At 41.2% G+C, this 21,084-nt stretch overlaps 1 protein-coding gene across 1 annotated transcript in view; it reads right to left on the reverse strand.

Moving 5' to 3' along the window:
• The window catches only part of DDR2 (discoidin domain receptor tyrosine kinase 2), a 179,647-nt gene that overhangs the window by 27,502 nt on the left and 131,061 nt on the right, over nucleotides 1-21,084 (reverse strand). Inside the window, exon 5 of the mRNA XM_032161131.2 lies at nucleotides 962-1,064. Coding sequence (XP_032017022.1) covers nucleotides 962-1,064 — 103 coding nt within the window. The remainder of the gene's footprint in view (nucleotides 1-961; nucleotides 1,065-21,084) is intronic.

Raw genomic sequence — 21,084 nt, forward strand, 5'->3', positions numbered from 1 at the left:
CCAGTGTGGGTTATGCAATGAAGTAGGATGGGCACTGCAGACCAGCAAGGAGCCATAGAAACACATGCGGAGGATGAGGGGGAAGAGCACGTCAAGGAAGTAGTAAATAATCTGGTTTCATTTTATTACCTTCAGGCTGAGCTACCACTGAGCGAAATTGTGAAATTATTATAAAGTTTACTTTGAGAACCTCCTACCCCTTTTCCTCTCCCCTGGATTGCTCCCTTTTCCCTTCCAATTCCACCAACCGTCACTCTAGTCTTTCATACACTAAGAAATTATGGGGAAGGTTCATCAGGATTGCTTTTCTTATGGGTAATTCCATTTCAATAAAATCAATACTTCACACCAAAATAATTAGATTCCAGGTAGAGTATTGGGTCCAACCAGTAGAGCAGTAGGGGGGTTTATTGATGCACAAGACCCCTGAAATCAATCACCCCAGGAAACTGCCACACTCTCTCTGTGGGCAAGGATGGCCCTTCTATGTGAGAGATCCTTGAGAGGGGGAAAACTTGTTGGAGGCCTCAGTGTCTTGATGCTTTGCAGTGAGTGATGTTTCATAGACCCACTGAGAAGACGAGTGGATGCTAACTCCCAGTGTCCTACATAATCTGCACCTTCCCATAGCGCCACTGTTGCCTGCCTCCTGCAGCAGCTCACAATGAGAAAGTCAGGGAAAGTAAATCCACTTCCTATCAATGAACCCATTCACTGCGGGTAATGTGGCCCTGGGGCCTCTGTGGTTGAGATGGGGCTGCCAGACCAATACATGTGGCTAAGCCCTGAATTCTCTCCCTGAAAACATACAGAGCAGGACAGGCCCATTTGCTGTCTGTCCTTCATTCTCAACAGTTCTTGCCAATAACACCACCTTCCCCAGCCCCTAGGATCAGGAATCTGTGCCCAGGAAATCTGCCCAACCCCAGAACATGGGCTTTCTTGATGTAACCATCCTCACCTTCCATATTTGGCAGCTGTGGACTCTGACCACTGACTGGAAGCTGTGATGTCCTCATCTGGAATCTGGCCTCCTGACATGCCCAGAGGATAGCGGCATATAGCTAGACCAAGAGAAACCAAAGAGAAGAGAGAGGACATGTTTTATTTTTATTTCCAGAGCCCTTTAGGAAGAATATCACTGAATATTGAACAAGGAATAAGAGAATTTACATCTTCCTAGATTCCTCTATGGCCCCAGTTTGACCACCTTGATTCTATCAGACTTGCCTTCCTGGCCCTGACTCCAAATACAATTTGGGCCTCCGAGATTTGACCCCCAGCAAAATCTATATTTTGGTTCAAACTCTGAAAATCAAAGTAATGTGCCAATTTATGCTTTGTACTTGGTAATAACCCCAGTGGCCCATCCCATTCTCTTATTAGCAGATGTTCACTTCTAATCAATTTCCTAACAGGAGTGGGGAGCCCTCATTTTCACCAGGCACCTTTATGATACAAAGAATTATTCTTTTAAGTAGTTAATTGCATGAAAACTATAAAGTTAACTACACACTCGCCTACGAAGGGATCAAACATACATTTTTGGCCCTGGTTAGAATTATGTTCTGGCTCCTGGCTAGAAACAATAACTTCTGGATACAGATTTCCACTTTCAACCAAAGACAGAGTAACAGAGACCAGATTTGCTCTCCAGTGTGAAACAAACAAAAAGGACAAAATAGATGAAATATTAAGTTTTAAGATAATGAGCATCTGACAACAAAGGACAACAATCTGAGAGTTAGGAAACAAAAAAGTTGAGCCCTACGGTGGCATCAGCTTACTGGCATGAGAGTGTGTCCAGGATACAACACAATGAGTGGGAACTCAGGCAGAGCCTGGAGAATTTCCTGAGTTGAGGAGACAAAAATGGGAGTCCAGAGAAGTAAAGGAAGCTAGAGTCTCAGGACACTGGGCTGCCAGATACAATACAGTATACCTAGTTAAATTTGAATTTCAGATAAGCAACAAAATGGTTTTTTTTTCTTTTTTCTTTTTTTTTTAATTATACTTTAAGTTCTAGGGTACATGTGCACAACGTGCAGGTTTGTCACATATGTATACATGTACCATGTTGGTGTGCTGCACCCATAAATTCGTCATTTACAATAGATATTTCTCTTCATGCCATTCCTCCCCCCTACCCCCACCCCACGACAGGCCCCAGTGTGTGATGTTCTCCACCCTGTGTCCAGGTGTTCTCACTGTTCAATTCCCACCCATGAGTGAGAACATATAGTGCTTGGCCTTCTGTCCTTGCGACAGTTTGTTCAGAATGATGGTTTCTACCTTTTCCATGTCCCTACAAAGGACATGAACTCATCATTTTTTATGGCTGCATAGTATTCCATGGTGTATATGTGCCACATTTTCTTAATCCAGTCTATCATTAATGGACATTTGGGTTGATTCCAAGTCTTTGCTATTGTGAATAGTGCCTCAATAAACATACGTGTGCATGTGTCTTTACAGTAGCATGATTTATAATCCTTTGGGTATATACCCAGTAATGGGATGGCTGGGTCAAATGGTATTTCTAGTTCTAGATCTTTGAGGAATCACCACGCAGTCTTCCACAATGGTTGAACTAGTTTACACTCCCACCAACAGTATAAAAGCGTTCCTATTTCTCCACATCCTCTCCAGCACCTGTTGTTTCCTGACTTTTTAATGATGGCCATTCTAACTGGTGTGAGATGGTATCTCACTGTGGTTTTGATTTGCATTTCTCTGATGACCAGTGGTGATGAGCATTTTTTCATGTGTCTGTTGGCTGCATAAATGTCTTCTTTTGAGAAGTGTCTGTTCATATTCTTTGCCCACTTTTTGATGGGGTTGTTTGATTTTTTTTCTTATAAATTTGCTTAAGTTCTTTGTAGATTCTGGATATTAGCCCTTTGTCAGATGGGTAGATTGCAAAAATTTTCTCTGACTCTGTAGGTTGCCTGTTCACTCTGATGATAGTTTCCTTTGCTGTGCAGCTCTTCAGTTTAATTAGATCTCATTTGTCAATTTTGCCTTTTGTTGCCATTGCTTTTGGTGTTTTAGTCATGAAGCCCTTTCCATGCCTATGTCCTGAATGGTATTGCCTAGGTTTTCTTCTCGGGTTTTTATGGTTTTGAGTCTAACTTTTAAGTCTTTAATCCATCTTGGATTAATTTTTGTATAAGGTGTAAGGAAGGGATGCAGTTTCAGCTTTCTACATACGGCTAGCCAGTTTTCCCAGCACCATTTATTAAATAGGGAATCCTTTCCCCATTGCTTGTTTTTGTCAGGTTTGTCAAAGATCAGATGGTTGTAGATATGTGGTATTATTTCTGAGGGCTCTGTTCTGTTCCATTGGTCTATATCTCTGTTTTGGTACCAGTACCATGCTGTTTTGGTTACTGTAGCCTTGTAGTATAGTTTGAAGTCAGGAAGTGTGATGCCTCCAGCTTTGTTCTTTTGGCTTAGGATTGTCTTGGCAATGCGGGCCGTTACTGGGTTCCATATGAACTTTAAAGTAGTTTTTTCCAATTCTGTGAAGAAAGTCATTGGTAGCTTGATGGGGGTGGCATTGAATCTATAAATTACTTTGGGCAGTATGGCCATTTTCACAATATTGATTCTTCCTATCCATGAGCATGGAATGTTCTTTGATTTGTTTGTGTCCTCTTTTATTTCATTGAGCAGTGGTTTTTAGTTCTCCTTGAAGAGGTCCTTCACATCCCTTGTAAGTTGGATTCCTAGGTATTTTATTCTCTTTGAAGCAAATGTGAATGGGAGTTCACTCATAATTTGGGTCTCTGTTTGTCTGTTATTGGTGTATAGGAATGCTTGTGATTTTTGTACATTGATTTTGTATCCTGAGACTTTGCTGAAGTTGCTTATCAGCTTAAGGAGATTTGGGGCTGAGACGATGGGGTTTTCTAGATATACAATCATGTCATCTGCAAACAGGGACAATTTGACTTCCTCTTTTCCTAATTGAATATGCTTTATTTCTTTCTCCTGCCTGATTGCCCTGGCAAGAACTTCCAACACTATGTTGAATAGGAGTGGTGAGAGAGGGCATCCCCGTCTTGTGCCAGTTTTCAAAGGGAATGCTTCTAGTTTTTGCCCATTCAGTATGATATTGGCTGTGGGTTTGTCACAAATAGCTTTTACCATCAATACCTAGTTTATTGAGAGTTTTTAGCATGAAGCCTGTTGAATTTTGTTGGAGGTCTTTTCTGCCTCTATTGAGATAATCATGTGGTTTTTGTCTTTGGTTCTGTTTATATGACAGATTATGTTTATTGATTTGCATATGTTGAACCAGCCTTGCATCCCATGGATGAAGCCAACTTGATCATGGTGGATAAGCTTTTTGATGTGCTGCTGGATTCGGTTTGCCATTATTTTATTGAGGATTTTTGCATTGATGTTCATCAGGGATATTGGTCTAAAATTCTCTTTTTCTTGTTGTGCCTCTGCCAGGCTTTGGTATCAGGATGATGCTGACCTCATAAAATGAGTTAGGGAGGATTCCCTCTATTGCTATTGATTGGAATAGCTTCAGAAAGAATGGTACCAGCTCCTCTTTGGACCTCTGGTAGAATTCGGCTGTGAATCTGTCTGGTCCTGGCTTTTTTTTTTTTGGTATGCTATTAATTATTGCCTCAATTTCAGAGCCTGTTATTGGTCTATTCAGGGATTCGACTTCTTCCTGGTTTAGTCTTGGGAGAGTGTATGTGTCGAGGAATTTATCCATTTCTTCTAGATTTTCTAGTTTATTTGCGTAGAGGTGTTTATAGTGTTCTCTGATGATAGTTTGTATTTCTGTGGGATCGGTGGTGATAACTCCTTTATCATTTTTTATTGTGTCGTTTGATTCTTCTCTCTTTTCTTCTTTATTAGTCTTACTAGTGGTCTATCAATTTTGTTGATCTTTTCAAAAAACCAGCTCCTGGATTCACTGATTTTTTTGAAGGGTTTTTTTGTGTCTCTATCTCCTTCAATTCTGCCCTGATCTTAGTTATTTCTTGCCTTCTGCTAGCTTTTGAATGTGTTTGCTCTTGCTTCTTTAGTTCTTTTAATTGTGATGTTAGGGTGTCGATTTTAGATCTTTCCTGCTTTCTCTTGTGGGCATTTAGTGCTATAAACTTCCCTCTACACATTGCTTTAAATGTGTCTCAGAGATTCCGGTATGTTGTGTCTTTGTTCTCATTGATTTCAAAGAACATCTTTATTTCCGCCTTCATTTCGTTATGTACCCAGTAGTCATTCAGGAGCGGGTTGTTCAGTTTCCATGTAGTTGTGTGGTTTTGAGTGAGTTTCTTAATCCTGAGTTCTAGTTTGATTGCACTGTGGTCTGAGAAAGAGTTTGTTATAGTTTCTGTTCTTTTACATTTTCTGAGGAATGCTTTACTTCCAACTATGTGGTCAATTTTGGAATAAGTGCAATGTGGTGCTGAGAAGAATGTATATGCTGTTGATGTGGGGTGGAGAGTTCTGTAGAAGTCTATTAGGTCTATTTGGTGCAGAGCTGAGTTCAAGTCCTGGATATCCTTGTTAACTTTCTGTCTCATTGATCTGTCTAATGTTGACAGTGGGGTGTTAAAGTCTCCCATTGTTACTGTGTGGGAGTCTAAGTCTCTTTGTTTGTAGGTCTCTAAGGACTTGCTTTATGAATCTGGGTGCTCCTGTATTGGGTGCATATATATTTAGGATAGTTAGCTCTTCTTGATGAATTGATCCCTTTACCATTATGTAATGGCCTTCTTTGTCTCTTTTGACCTTTGTTGGTTTAAAGTCTGTTTTATCAGAGACTAGGATTGCAACCCCTGCTTTTTTTTGTTTTCCATTTGCTTGGGAGATCTTCCTCCATCCCTTTATTTTGAGCCTATGTGTGTCTCTACAAGCGAGATTAGTCTCCTGAATATAGCACACTGATGGGTCTTGACTCTTTATCCAATTTGCCAGTCTGTGTCTTTTAACTGGAGCACTTAACCCATTTACATTTAAGGTTAATATTGTTATGTGTGAATTTGATCCTGTCATCATGATGTTAGCTGGTTATTTTGCTCATTAGTTGATGCAGTTTCTTCCTAGCCTCAATGGTCTTTACCACTTGGCATGTTTTTGCGGTGGCTGATACTGGTTGTTCTTTCCATGTTTAGTGCCTCTTTCAGGAGCTCTTGTAAGGAAGGCCTGGTAGTGACAAAATCTCTCAGCATTTGTTTGTCTGTAAAGGATTTTATTTCTCCTCCACTTATGAAGCTTAGTTTGGCTGGATATGAAATTCTGGGTTAAAAATTCTTTTCTTTAACAATGTTGAATATTGGCCTCTACTCTCTTCTGGCTTGTAGAGTTTCTACTGAGAGATTCGCTGTTAGGCTGATGAGCTTCCCTTTGTGGGTAACCCGACCTTTCTCTCTGGCTGCCCTTAACATTTTTTCCTTCATTTCAACCTTGGTGAATCTGACAATTATGTGTCTTGGGGTTGCTCTTCTCAAGGAGTATCTTTGTGGCATTCTCTGTATTTCTTGAATTTGAATGTTGGCCTGCCTTGCTAGGTTGGCGAAGTTCTCCTGGATAATATCCTGCAGAGTGTTTTCCAACTTGGTTTCATTCTCCCTGTCACTTTCAGGTACACCAATCAGATGTAGATTTGATCTTTTCACATAGTCCCGTATTTCTTGGAGGCTTTGTTCATTTCTTTTTACTCTTTTTTCTCTAAACTTCTCTTCTCACTTCATTTCATTCACTTGATCTTCCACTTGATTGAATTGGCTACTGAAGCTTGTGCATGCATCACGGAGTTCTCGTGCCATGGTTTTCAGCTCCATCAGGTCATTTAAGGTCTTCTCTATACTGTTTATTCTAGTTAGCCATTCATCTAATCTTTTTTCAAGGTTTTTAGCTTCTTTGTGATGGGTTTGAACATCCTCCTTTAGCTTGGAGAAGTTTGTTATTACCAATAGTTTGAAGCCTACTTCTGTCATCTCGTCAAAGTCATTCTCCGTCCAGCTTTGTTCTATTGTTGGTGAGGAGCTGTGTTCCTTTGGAAGAGAAGAGGTGCTCTGATTTTTAGAATGTTCAGCTTTCCTGCTCTGGTTTCTCCCCATCTTTGTGGTTTAATCTACCTTTAGTCTTTGATGATGGTGACCTACAGATGGGGCTTTGGTGTGGATGTCCTTTTTGTTGATGTTGATGCTATTCCTTTCTGTTTGCTAGTTTTCCTTCTAACAGTCAGGACCCTCAGCTGCAGGTCTGTTGGAGTTTGCTGGAGGTCCACTCCAGACCCTGTTTGCCTGGGTATCACCAGTGGAGGCTGCAGAACAGCAAATATTGCAAAACAGCAAATGTTGCTGCCTGATCCTTCCTCAGGAAGCTTCATCTCAGAGGGGTACCCAGCTGTATGAGGTATCTGTCGGCCCCTACTGGGAGGTGTCTCCCAGTTAGACTACTTGGGGGTCAGGGACCCACTTGAGGAGGCAGTCTGTCCGTTCTCAGATCTCAAACTCTGTGCTGGGAGAACCACCACTCTCTTCAAAGCTGTCAGACAGGGACGTTTAAGTCTGCAGAAGTTTCTGCTGCCTTTTGTTCAGCTATGCCCTGCCCACAGAGGTGGAGTCTACAGAGGCAGACAGGCCTGGTTGAGCTGTGGTGGGCACCACCCAGTTCGAGCTTCCTGGCTGCTTTGTTTATCTACTCAAGCCTCAGCAATGACAGATGCCCCTCCCCCAGCCTTGCTGCTGCCTTGCAGTTCAATCTTGGACTGCTGTGCTAGCAGTGAGCAAGGCTCCATGGGCATGGGACCCTCCAAGCCAGGCGTGGGATATAATCTCCTGGTGTGCCATTTGCTAAGACCATTGGAAAAGCGCAGTATTAGGGTGGGAGTGTCCCAATTTTCCAGGTACCATCTGTCACAGCTTCCCTTGGCTAGACCCCCTGTGCTTCCTGGGTGAGGCAATGCCCCACCCTGCTTCAGCTCACACTCCATGGGCTGCACCCACTTTCCAACAAGTCCCACTGAGATGAACCCAGTACCTCAGTTGGAAATGCAGAAATCACCCATCTTCTGCGCTGCTCATGCTGGGAGCTGTAGACTGGAGCTGTTCCTATTCGGCCATCTAACAAAAAGTTTTAAGGTGTAAGTATGTCCCATGCTATAAAAAATTATCGAGCATGTGAAAAAGCAGAAAAATAGAAACCATTGTAAGAATAAAAAGAACAATTGAAACAGATTCACAACTGATCACATTTCAAAATCCCAATGACATGTCACAGAAATTATTTTGAAATAATTTTAAATCCTAAAATTTATATGGAACCACAGAAAGTTTCAAAATAGCCAAAGCAATCTTGAAAAAGAAGAAATCAATCAGAAGTATCACATGTCCTAATTTCAAAATATTTTAGAAAGTAACTTAAAACAGTATGGTACCTGAAAAAACAGACATATAGACCAATAGAACAGAATAGAAAGCCTGGAAGTCACCCACACAGGTCAACTGACCTTCAACAAGAGTGTGAAAAATATACAATGGGCAAAAAAAAAATCTCATCAATAAATGGTGTTGGGAAAACCGGATATCCACATGCAAGATAATAAAATTAAACTATTATCATACATTGTACCCAAAAATCAACTCAAAATGGATTAAAGATTTAAACATGATATCTAAAAGTATAAAACTCCTGGAAGAAGATATAGGAAAAAAACTTAATGACATTGGTCTAAGCAATGATTTCTTGGATATGATACCAAACACACAAGCAACAAAAGCAAAAACAGGCGGAACTACAATTGAACAACAACAACAAAAACTTCTGCACAGCAAAGGAAACAATGAACAAAGTGAAAAGACCTTTGGAATGGAAAATATTTGCAAACTATATCTTTCAAGGTTAATATCCAAGTTATATAGGGAACTCATACAACTTGATAGGAAACAAAAAATATGATTTTAAAGTGGTCAAAGAAGTTGAATAGACATTTCTTCAAAGAAGACATACAAATGGCCAAGTTACATGAAAAGGTGTTCAACATCACCAATCATTAGGGAAATGCAAATTAAAACCATAATGAGATATCACCTTATACATGTCAGGATGACTATCATGAACAAAATCAAAAGATAACAAATGTTGGCAAGGACGTAGAGAAATTGGAGCCCTCATACACTGTTAGCAGGAATGTAAAATGATGCAGTCACTATAGAAAACAGTATGGAGGCTCCTCAAAAAATTAAAAATAGAACTACCATATGCTCCAGCAGTCCCACTTCTGGTATATACCCAAGAGGATCTAAATCAGCATCTTTAAGAGATATCTGCCCTTCCATGTTCATTGCAGCACTGTTCACAAAAGCCAGGATATGGAAACAACACAAATGACTATCAGCCGATAAGTAGATACAGAAAATGTGGGATACACATACAATGGAATCTTATTCAGCTTTAAAAAAGAAAGAAATTGGTTGGGGGGCTAGAGGAGGGATAGCATTAGGAGAAATACCTAACGTAGATGATGGTTTGATGGGTACAGCAAACCACCATGGCACGTGTATACCTAGGTAACGAACCTGCACATTATGCACATGTACCCCAGAACTTAAAGTATAATAATAACAATAAATAATACTTAAAAGAAGGAAAAAAATGAAAGAAAGAAATCCTAACATTTGTGACTACATGGTTGAACCCAGTAGACATAATTCTAAGTGAAATAAACCATCCACAGAAGGGTAAATATTGCATGATTCCACATATGTAACATATCAAAAATAGCCTAAATCACAGAAACAAAGTAGAATGATGGTTTCCAGGAGTTGGGAGGAAGGGGAAATGGGGAATTCCTATTCGAGGGATATAAATTTCAGTTATACGAGATTAATATGTGCTAGAGATCCACTGTACAACATTGTGCCGATACTTAACGATACTGTATATTACACTTAAAAACTTGCTAAGAGAGCAGATCTCATTAAATGTTTTTACAATCATCATCATTATGAGTATCATCATAAAGAACTGACTGTATTTTAACCCTAGGCACTTCACTTGTCCCACCCTAGATCATGCCTTGCTATTCAGCAATAAAATGAACTATTGATGCATGCTACGACAACATGGATAAATTTCAAAACAATTATGCTTAGTAAAAAAAGTCAGACCAAAAAAGCACATACTATATGCTTCCATTTATATGTAACTTTAGAAAACAAAAACAAGTCAATCTATAGTGACAGAAAGAGATCAGCTGTTTCCTAGGGGAAGGAGGAGTGGCCAGAGGAATCATAAAGGGACACAAGCAACTTTTGGCAGTGATGGATGTGGTCATTATCTTGATTATGGTGATGATTTCACGGGTTTATATGTAAGTCAAAACTGGTCAACTTGCTCATTTTTAATGTGTGCAGTCTATTGTGTGTCAATTGTACTTCAATAAAACTGTTTTTGAAATAATCTCTGGAGCAAGATAATTTTGAAGATTTTTGTGTATTATCACTTCCATTTCAAAGCCTGTAGCCAGGCCTTTATGTTCATTCACCCTAGGGGACATTTATGTTTACAGGGAAGAAAAAAGAAACTACGTGAAGACAAAGAACTTCCTAGCAAGCCTGCCCTCAGAAAGGGACTGCAGAGTGGAGTAGAGGTGGCAGGGAGAAAGGCGAGACTTCTCTCAGCTTGGAGGGGTCAGAGAGAGGCAAATTATAGTACTAATAGGTACCAAGCCCCATTCCCAGGAAGTGCCCTGGAGAAGTAGCAAAAATCAAGGGAAAAAGGTTTCATGTGAGCATAACGCCCAGGCTTGGCACAGAAACAGCAGAACTAATGTAGTTCCCTAAGGAACATCATGGGCTTGAAGAATGAGGATATCTACTACAACCATGAAGAACTGAAGGCAAGAGGGCCCTTCTGCCTGTATCATACCAACGAGAGCTCCTCGAGTCTTATCTCACCCTAAGAAAGGGAAAAATAGCTTTAGGCCAAGGATTAGCTGATACTTCCAGAAACTGCAATTAACCAAAATCATATGCAGGAAGTTTTGGCAACAAACATGGCCATATACCCACAGGAACACTTCTATGTTCACCATCTGATATGGTTTGGCTGTGTCCCCACCAAGTCTCAACTTGAATTGTATCTCCCAGAGTTCCCACATGTTGTGGGAGGGACCTAGGGGGAGGTAACTGAATTATGGGGGCCTGCCCGTCTTTCCCATGCTATTCTTGTAATAGTGAATAAGTCTCACGAGATCTGATGGGTTTGTCAGGGGTTTCTGCTTTTGCTTCTTTCTCATTTTCTCTTGCTGCTGCCATGTAAGAAGTGCCTTTCGCCTCGTGCCATGATTCTGAGGCCTCCCCAGCTGTGTGGAACTGTAAATCCAATTAAACCTCTTTTTCTTCCCAGTCTTGGGTATGTCTTTATCAGCAGCATGAAAATGGATTAATACACCATCAGATATAGTTTGGATATTTGTGCCCACCCAAATCTCATACTGAAAAGTAATCCCCAATACTGGAGGTGGGGGCTGGTGGGTGGGGGAGGAGGTAGGGTGTTTGGATCATGGGGGAGGATCTCTCATGAATGGCTTGGGCCATGCCCTTGGTGATAAGTGAGCTCTCGCTCTAAGTTCACAGGGGATCTGGTCATTTAAGAGTGTGCAGTCCCTTCCCCGCCACCCCACTCTCTCTCTCTCTGGCTCCTGCTTTCACCATGTAACATGCCTACTCCCACTTCACCATCCACGATGAATATAAGCTCCCTGAAGCCTCCTCAGAAGCCAAGCAGATGCCAATGCCATGCTTGTGCAGCCTGCAGAACTATGAGCCAATTAAGCCTCTTTTCTTTTAAATTGACCAGTGTTGAGTATGTATTTATAACATGCAAGAACAGCCTAACACACCATCCACTATTATTTCCAAGTCAGTTTTGAATCAAGAGATGAACACAGGAATGTAATATTATTTTGCCTATTCTTATCAAAAGTATAGTTTCTCCAGTAGAGGTAATATATGCCACAGATAATGATTATGCTTGAATTTTAAGGACAAATCCGAACTGTTTGGGGATGAAGCAACAAATTCTCAAATTCCACTTTCTGAGAAGTGAAACTGAAGGGAAGAGTAAGGATGAGGAAATACTAACACAGGATGCTAATGGGGCCAAAATTTCCAATGGATGAGATCAATGTAGTTTTTGAAAATCACACACAGAAAATGGCCCTCTCAGGGGCCTGCTCTAATCCCTCCTCAACACTGATCTTACATGTCGTTGAGTGTGCTAAGTGTTTTAGTCCTTGTCACCAGTGACTTAATGAATAAAGAGAGGCTTCTGGAGGCCTTTAACCTGGGCTACATGCCCAGGTCAGTTTATCAGAACACTCACAATGGCATTTAGGACCCAAGCCCAGCTACTAATAATGTAGAACTTCACTTACCCTTTGTGACTGTCACCTGTGTGTATATCTCCCTCAAGCACCTCCTGGGGAGAAGATCTAGCGTTCCAAGGCAGGCATTCCTACATCTTCTGACTTTAGTCCATGTCATAGTGTCCCTGATTGCCATCTTGACCCTGATAATAGAATTCTTAACAATTTGCAAAGTGCTGTCCCATGGCTTACCTTTGCTTTACCCTTGCAATAACCCTATATAGTAGGCAGAGTACACACTATTACTCTCAAAATATATACAGGTTGAGTATCTCAAATCCAAAAATCTAAAATCCAAAATCTGATACTTTTTGAACACCAGCATGACGTTCAAAGGAAATGCTCATTAGAGCATTTTGGACTTTGGATTTGTGGATTTGGGATGCTCACCTGGGTAAAATGATATGATATGACATGATATGATATGACATGATATGATATGTTCCAAAGTCCAAAAATTCTGAAATCCAAAACACTTCCGGTCCCAAGCATTTCAGATAAGGGATACTCATCCTGTATGAGGAAACCAGCAGAAGGCCCACAGCTATTAAGTAGCAGGGATTGATTTAGATCACATTCTGTATCTCTATCCAAAGTCTGTCCCAATACACCAGACTTTAACCTTTGCTTTAACCAAAAGAGTGGCCTGATGCAAGCTGTGTCTCCCAAGATTCCAGGCTGCCACAGAGGCATGTAGCTTAGCCAGAAAACTGTTCTCTAGCGTCTTCTCTCTTCTGAAACCAACGCTGTGTTCAGAGTCCACTCCTATCTCCAACCCCATTTGCTTATTGCTTTCCAAACCCATGGTTTATTTTAATTCCTTATTTATTAAATAATTCGTTAAGCAATTCATTGGCCTTGCGGGAATACAGTGGTAAACAAAACAAAGTGCCTTTTGTCACTGAGTTTACATTCTCATGTGGGGAAACAGCCAATAAAGCAAATAAATATATAATGTGAGAGAAGATGGCAAGTGCTGTGAAGAAAAATAAAGTATGCAAAAGGAATAGGCATTCTTTTATATAAAGAAATCAAGGAAGGCTTCTTAGATAAGGTGACTTGGAGCAGAGACCTGAGTGAAGGAAGACAGCAACCAGGCGACTCTTGCGCGGATGATGGTTTATGCAAGGGGAACAGCAAATGCAAAGGTAAACTTGAGGAAAGAGCGTGCTTGTTGTGGAAGTGGTTTGAGGTACAGCAAGGAGGCAGTTTACCCAATGTGAAAAAACTAGTTAAAGTTATTATGCTAGCATTCTCCTTTTCCAATGTAATAAACCTGTACTCAACAAAAGCAAGCATTTTAGGGGGAGGATAGGGCCAATAACAATGAATGCCTCCTTTCTCTGATTTCTCACATTTTAAATATCTTTCTTATACTATTAGATACATATTGCTTTGTAATGTGCCATGTGTGAGTCCTATCTCCCCTGCAGGTGGCAAAATTTTGAGGGGAATAAAGCGCTGTATCTTATTCATTTTTATTTCTCAGTGCATACTGGGGAGAAAATAGGTATTCAAAAATATTTATTTAAAAAAAGAGGTAAACTTTAGAGACAGATGTAAATAAGGAGTAAAGATAACATTGAGTAAAATACAGACTCCCTCCAAAGCTCATCCTTTTTTTTTTATTTCAGGCTCCATTCTTTCAATGACTCAAGCCAAAAATCTTGAGGCCATTCTTGACTCCTTCAATACCCTGTATTCAGTCCATCCACTGAGAGAAGATTCTACTGGCTACCCTAAAAATATTCCCATATCCCACCTACACCTACTTCTCACATATTTTACTACCATAATAAACTAATTCACTGTCTTCCATTGCCAGGAATAGTGCAATAATTTCCTAACTGGTCTCCCTTTGTCCACCTTTTCCCATGTATCTTTTAGAATGTAAGTCAGATCCTGAAACTCTTCTGCTCACACTATTCACAATAGCAAAGACATAGAATCAGAAATCCCCTGGCTGTCTTGGACCTTGTCCTTACCCCACTTTCCCTGTCAGCGACACTGGCCTCCTTGTTGTTCCTCAAACACACTAAGTATACTTCTCCTTCAGGAATTTTCATGTACTGTTAAGTGTCTAATTCGGTAAAGTAAGAATCTTCACAGAGTTGAGAAAAGAGAAGTGAAATACCACACTGCCCATTCTTTCACATATTGACATCTCTGAAATCTGGATGCACTTCGCAAGCAAATAGTGTCATAGTTTAACTGGCAGTAGTTTTTTTTTCTTTCTTTCTTAGAGGCACATGAAGTAATGATGCATCTTAGAGTCATGAATTGCTTAAATTCAGTAAAATGCAGTAATGATGACATCCATTTAGAAGCATTTACCAAGTGTCAGGCAATATGATTAGCATTTTCCACCCAATATTTCATGTTTCCCACTAATCACACATTCTACAGGTAAGTTTTAACTGCAAAGGCCATTCCTTGAGTAAATACTAACTCATCTTAGAACTTGGCTCTAAAGCCTATAATTCCACGGAGCACACAACCCTTGAAAATCAAGACTTTGCATCCACTTCCGTTTCTACCACTTATACCATGTGGGATCTGAGCAAATTCCTGGCTCTCTTTGGGTCTGTTTCTTCATGTGGAAAGCAAGGGAGTTTTATTAGACTTTCTGTAAGGCAGTGGTTCCCAAAGCCAGTCCATGGACCAATAGCATTAGAAAAGCCTGGAGAGGTTTTAGAATACATGTTTGTGAGCCTCCTCTTAGAGATTTTGCTTTGGTATATCTGAAGCTGAGCCCGGTAGCCTGCATGTTTTTACAGTCCACCAGGTGACTGTGCTGCGTAGCCAGGCTCTGGAGCCACTGCTCCCAGGTCCCTTCAGCCTGGATGTGTAATGATTCTCTGGGACCATGCAGGGCACCAGAGAAAGCCACACTGACAGTCCCACTGGGCTTTCATCCCTGGCTTTCATGCATCTCTAGACACTAGGCCATGAATGCAATGAGAGCCTCTGCTTCTTGGAATATCTAAAGTAAAGCAGAAATAGGGAATGCGGGTCACATGAGGTGAATCATGATATTGTTGCAAATAACTTTCCTTCTAACGTACTGCTCATTCTGAGAATGGCAACTAAGGAGTTTTATCAGAGCTACTGCTGCTGCAGCTGCTTTTATGACACATTTCAGTTAAATTATATTTCCTAGGCATAGAAACCCTTTATATTTTGTGTCCTAACTGAACCCATTCAGGAATTTTCCTATATAGCAGATGAGAAAAATGAAGCAAAAGAGAGGTGAAGTGTGTGGGATGGGAGGGTGGAGGTAGATCCACATAGCCTACTCTGCTATGTGGTGTCAAAGGAGTGCCAGTTTCCTTCCTGAAAGCTCTTTGATCTATGTACTGTGATTGCAATTCAGTTACCATTTAGAGCTGTGATCTTCAAAATATGCTTCCAGGACCAGCAGCATCAGCATCACCTGGAAACTCATTAGCAATGCTAATTATCAGTCTCCACTTGACCAATTGAATCAGAAACTCTGGTGGGGTTGCTGGAAGGGGGTAGTGAACAGTGTTTTAACCACTACTCTAGGTGACCCTAATGCAGACTCAAGCTTGAGAACTAGAGGAAGTAGGGGAGGACATGAGGCTTCATTTCATGTAAATAACTTGTTACACGTGTCAGCGCTCCCCTCCTCCTTGACTCGTCCAGCTCTTCCAGCATACGGAGGGTTTAGGTCAACTGTGTGGTGGACAGCAGAGTGGCAATGACATTGATGAAAATTGGAAAGGCTCTCCCTGAGTCAACCTCTGCCTGGAGACCAAAATAGAATTCTTGGAGAGGAGGAGTCCAGGAATGATAGGTAACATGTTACTCTTGACAGGAGGCAATCAAGGAATGAGAAGTAAACTTGGCCTTTGAGAATCATCCAGTCCATCAGCAAGTTCTACAAATCTTACCTGCTGCAGCTGAGTCCAGCTGTTTCTCTCCTCTATTCTTCCCATGCAGTGCACAACCTCCACAACCTCCCATCTGAGCCTCTATAATGCCTTCTAGCTCTTCTTCGTTGTTCCTTTATCATCCCTTCTCCACACAACAGCCCAAAGTAGCTTCCTAAAACTTTATTCTGTCATGAACCTTCTAACAGGTTTTCATTCTTCTTAAGAAAATGTGACCCATGAGGTCCACACGATTGGGTCTCAGCCTACTCTCTGGCCTCATCTCTGGCTATTCCCTGTTCTTTGCTCTCTACCAAGCACATTGACCTTATTTCAGTTCCTGAATGCACAAAGTATCCTCCAGCCTCAAGGTCTCTGCACATGACGCTCCCTTTACCTGGGATGTGCATCCTCCCTCCTTCATTCACTAGCTCCTGCTCATCCTCCAGCTGTCAGCCAGTCACTCCCCCAAGGAATTCCCCCAAGTCCCCAGCTAAGTTAGGAATTTCTATTATATGCTCCTATAACAGACATTTTCATTCATAACACTTTTTACACTTGTAATGTAAATAATTGTTTAATTTTGGTCTTCCCACTAAACAGTATGTGTTATGAGGGCAAGAATCATGTCTGTCTTCCTCTGTTGTATCTCCAGTTTCCAGTAGGATGTCTGGCATTAACCAAGTGCTCAATAAACATCTATTGAAAAGTGATAAAGGAAGTGTTTTCTGTTGTTCATTCATTTTACAAGGCTTAAAAACAAAGTCCTGGGAGTTTGGTCAAGGGTAGCCTTGGCTAACGGTGTTTTAGCAGACAGCAGATACAGGAAACTTCCTTGTAAGTCTGAGTCATGACATATTTTATTGCAACCTATCTTTACCTGCATGTATTTAGTTAACAAATGTGTTTCTTTTACAAATGTGTATGTATTTATTTAATAAATAAGTTTTTGCTGTGTAACAGGTGTTCTTCTGAAGATACAGTAGTAAGCAAGACAGATAAAATAATTTGTCTCATGGATCTTACATTCCGGTAGGGGAGACAGAAAAAAGAAAATAGATTTTTCATAATCAAATAGACACAATTTGATTATGTATTTGACAGTGGCTATTACTGGCTCTTTCTATTCAGATAGTGTGACGAAGCTATGGAAAATACTAAAACATGGTATGGGATAAACGTGATGATGGTTTGTAGGGGGGCTCTATTAAGTAACAAACTTCAACGGAGATTTTGTTTCTCTTGTGCTTGTTTACCTCCTTGTTAAAATTGTGAGCAATTCTGAGAATAGTAATCATGTCAGATTCTTCCTTTTCCCCCTCAGTACCTGCCAACACACAGCACCCATGAGATGCTCAACACACATTTGGCAAATAAGTAGATGAAAAGGCAGAGAGGGCTACAAGTATTGCACACAATCTCCAGACAACGAAAGTTAGGATGGAGGTCTAGAAATTGGGACAAAGTATATAAGGATGAGGATAGACAATTCAGAGATAAGAACTTAGTAAATCAGCAATAGTCACACTAAGAAAATAGGCAAAGTTTCTCGGTGATTCAGTATGCCCAAGGGCCTTAGAGAACAGGCACAGGAAAATGGACAAGATGATCTTGGATGACCTTTCTCATCCTACTGAATCTTTGGAACCAGGAGAAGCCCAGGGCAACCAACGTGGCACTTCTCAGCTGTACCAGTGTGGTTTTCCCATTGAATGTGCCTATTTTGGGTAAACTCCTTCTGTGGAAGGGATCTCAGCCAATAGTCAAGACTCAGAACTGCCAAGTTGGCCCAAGCCCTAAATGTCAGGTCTCCTTGCTTTCCCCCAAGTCCACTTCCTCGTTCATCAAATCCCACCAGTCTGTCTTTGTTCTATTATGAACTGTAAAGAAGCATGAAAAAGCTGGGAATGGCAAGGGAAGCAAGAGACCCTGCAGCAAAGAAGTGTCTCCTGGTTTTTCCTGCTGAGTTGTCTTAGTGGTTTTCTGATGCTTCCGCTACCCACCAATCTCCTGGACAGAGAAGCCAACTCACTTTTCCAAATTCCCAGAGTGGAAAACTACCAGCACAGGCTGTGGCAGGCCCAGCAGGGAGCTCCAGCCCTCCAAGCTCTGGTAGGGCCTGGCAGGCAGGCTGAGGAGAAGCAGCTGCCACCAGTCCCCAGCTTCCCAAGAATTATTTTTCATACTATCCTGCCAAGGCTGAGAGCCTGAAAGGGCTGCTTGTTCCATAATGTTTACCATCTCACTACTAGCTCCAGACCACAGGCTCCCCGTCAATGAGTGTCCTATATGCAGCTTCCAGGAAAACACACACATGGTCCACATGAGGCCTGAGGTGCAGAGACCTGACACCTGGGCCTCTCTGGGCCCAGACAAGACTGACTGGGGGGCATTATTGGGGTCAGCGGTCTCAAGCCAGTCTACAATCTAAAGGGACATCTGCAATCATAAATCTTTGGAGCCCAGAAGCAAATTTAAGAAGCCAATCCCTCTAATGTCTCCGTGTTAAATATCAGAACCTCTGAGGCCCAGAAAGGTGAACTGACTTACTCAAGTTCACACAGTGGGCTAGGGTAACCAGGACTGAAATTCAGGTCTCTTGATCCCTGGTTCTTCCTCCTCCAACCCTAGGCTACCATGGTCTAGTTCTTCCAATTTCTGAAAGGACAAGGTAGTCCAATTAAAGAAACTGTCACTGAGACCCTGCTTCCCACAAGCTTCACAGAGCAGGCTGTTTCAGACTGGTCCTTTGTGCAGATAAAATATTGACACAATGGGATTCCACAGGGGTGTCAAGTAAGATTATTTGGGTTTCTTTCTTCAGCCTACGGGGCTATTCTTTGGGTATAATGGTCACCCAGACCTCTTGTGCAAGTTGAAATTCCCCTTAGGAATAGACCTTTAGGATTGCAGTTTTCCTGGAAGCCCAAAATACTTTCCAGAAACAATTCTTGCAGAGCCCCAGGAGAGCAGTCCCCAAGCTGTAGTGGGTTTCAGGGTACTAACATAGGGATCAGATAATGAATTCTTCTTCCTGGTTAAAAAAGTCAGTGAAACTTTCATAGTAAATAGTATCTCCTTTCCCCAACAAGAAGGTAAGTTGAAGAGAAAACTGGGTAGCTATGCAGATCAGGAGTGAAGAAGAAAACTGAGGCCACGGTTTGGAATCATGGAAAGTTTATATTAAAACTTGGCTCTGCCACTTCTGAATTATGGGACCCCACTACCAGTTACCAAACCTCTGTGAACTTCGGTTTCTTCATCTTTAATAATTCTGCCAAGCCAAGGTTAACATAACGTATACAAAGAAGTTAGCATACTTTATAGAATGTAATGGGGCTCAATAAATGATATCTAAGAGGAGAAGAGAGAATTATTTGTTTTAAATATTATATTCACTCTTCCTTAAACAATTAAAAGGTTTTATGACCTTAGAAAGGTTATTTAAGCTTTCAGCCTCTCAGTTTCATGGTAGTAATGGCACTTGTTTGTAGGAATGCCATAAGGAATATATGAGTTAATTATGTCAAGCACTTAGAGCACTAATGTTCAATAAAGTTAGGTATTATTTATTTTTTAATTATTTTTACTTTGACTCATTCAGTAAAGTTTGGAGTCAGCTTCCAAAGTTGCCTAAGATAAAAATAAACAAATAAATAAATAAGTGAAGAAATTTGGATAAAGGAAAAAAAAAAATATGAACAATTAGATAAGCTAGAGCTAAGGTTAATATACCACTGGCTGATGATAGGTTTCAACTTTGGCTCTGAACTTCCTAGAAGTCAAGTCAAAAAGTAAGACATGATTAGTTAATATGAATCACAGTGGCAACGAAGTATAAATTCACTTTTTATTAATATCTCTGTTTCTAGGTGGGATGGAGTAGCGTGCAGTAATCAGTGCTTCCTCTGAAAGTAACTGGAAGAGCTAAATAAAATTCATAAATCATCTACTTGAAGGAATCTGATTGTTTCTGAGGCAAGGAGAATGTAGAGACCAAGACTTCAGAGAAGGGAGAATCTCAGAGAGGTGAGGGAACTTCTGTAGCCACTTTCGGCCATTTGCCCATTTGGAGCAGGGGCAGGAGGCTGACTCCGGGTTTGGCACTAGCAGAGGGTCTTTACGGGACAAAATTAGCAGAGTTTCTGAGGGAGACCTGGTCTCCCTCGAGCATGCAGTATATCTCACTCAGCACATGTGCCAAATGCTGGGGCTGTGTGGAGGGGGAATGTAAGGAGAAGCCCTCTGAAGAGCTGAGCTGATTTTTTGAGAGCTGGACAGGACACAGATTAGAGTTCAGGACCCGGTGGGGAGAGAGAACATGTGGGAGTTTTTAAGAAGCACTGGAAGACCAAGAATTCAGGCTTATATCCTACCAGCTACCCAGAATGAAGACACTCTGCTCTGCTTTCGAGGTGGGTTTGTCCTATGCGCAAGCCCAGGGCTCCTCCATGCCAATACATTTCTCAAGTTAGCAATGCCTGTACCTAGACAGTACACATCATTGCATACTTCCTATCTTTAATACAGGTTACAGTAGCCGAAAGATTGACTTCCTCCCTTGAAATGCCAATCATAAGATATTTACCTATATTTGAATTAAATTTAACCACATTTTCCTTTATGTATAACGATCAAAATGCTCCGCTTGTAGCCTAAACGAAGACCTTAGGCATTGAGGAACAAGCATGAAGGCCTCACCCTCCCCTGCAGCCCTGGGCTGCTCTACCTCTGCAAGGAGATGGGCTCTCCCAGTTCTCTAACACTAGAAGGCTGGACCCCTGG

This window comes from Hylobates moloch, unplaced genomic scaffold, assembly GCF_009828535.3.
Source record: "Hylobates moloch isolate HMO894 unplaced genomic scaffold, HMol_V3 SCAFFOLD_8, whole genome shotgun sequence".
NCBI classification, from domain to species: domain Eukaryota; kingdom Metazoa; phylum Chordata; class Mammalia; order Primates; family Hylobatidae; genus Hylobates; species Hylobates moloch.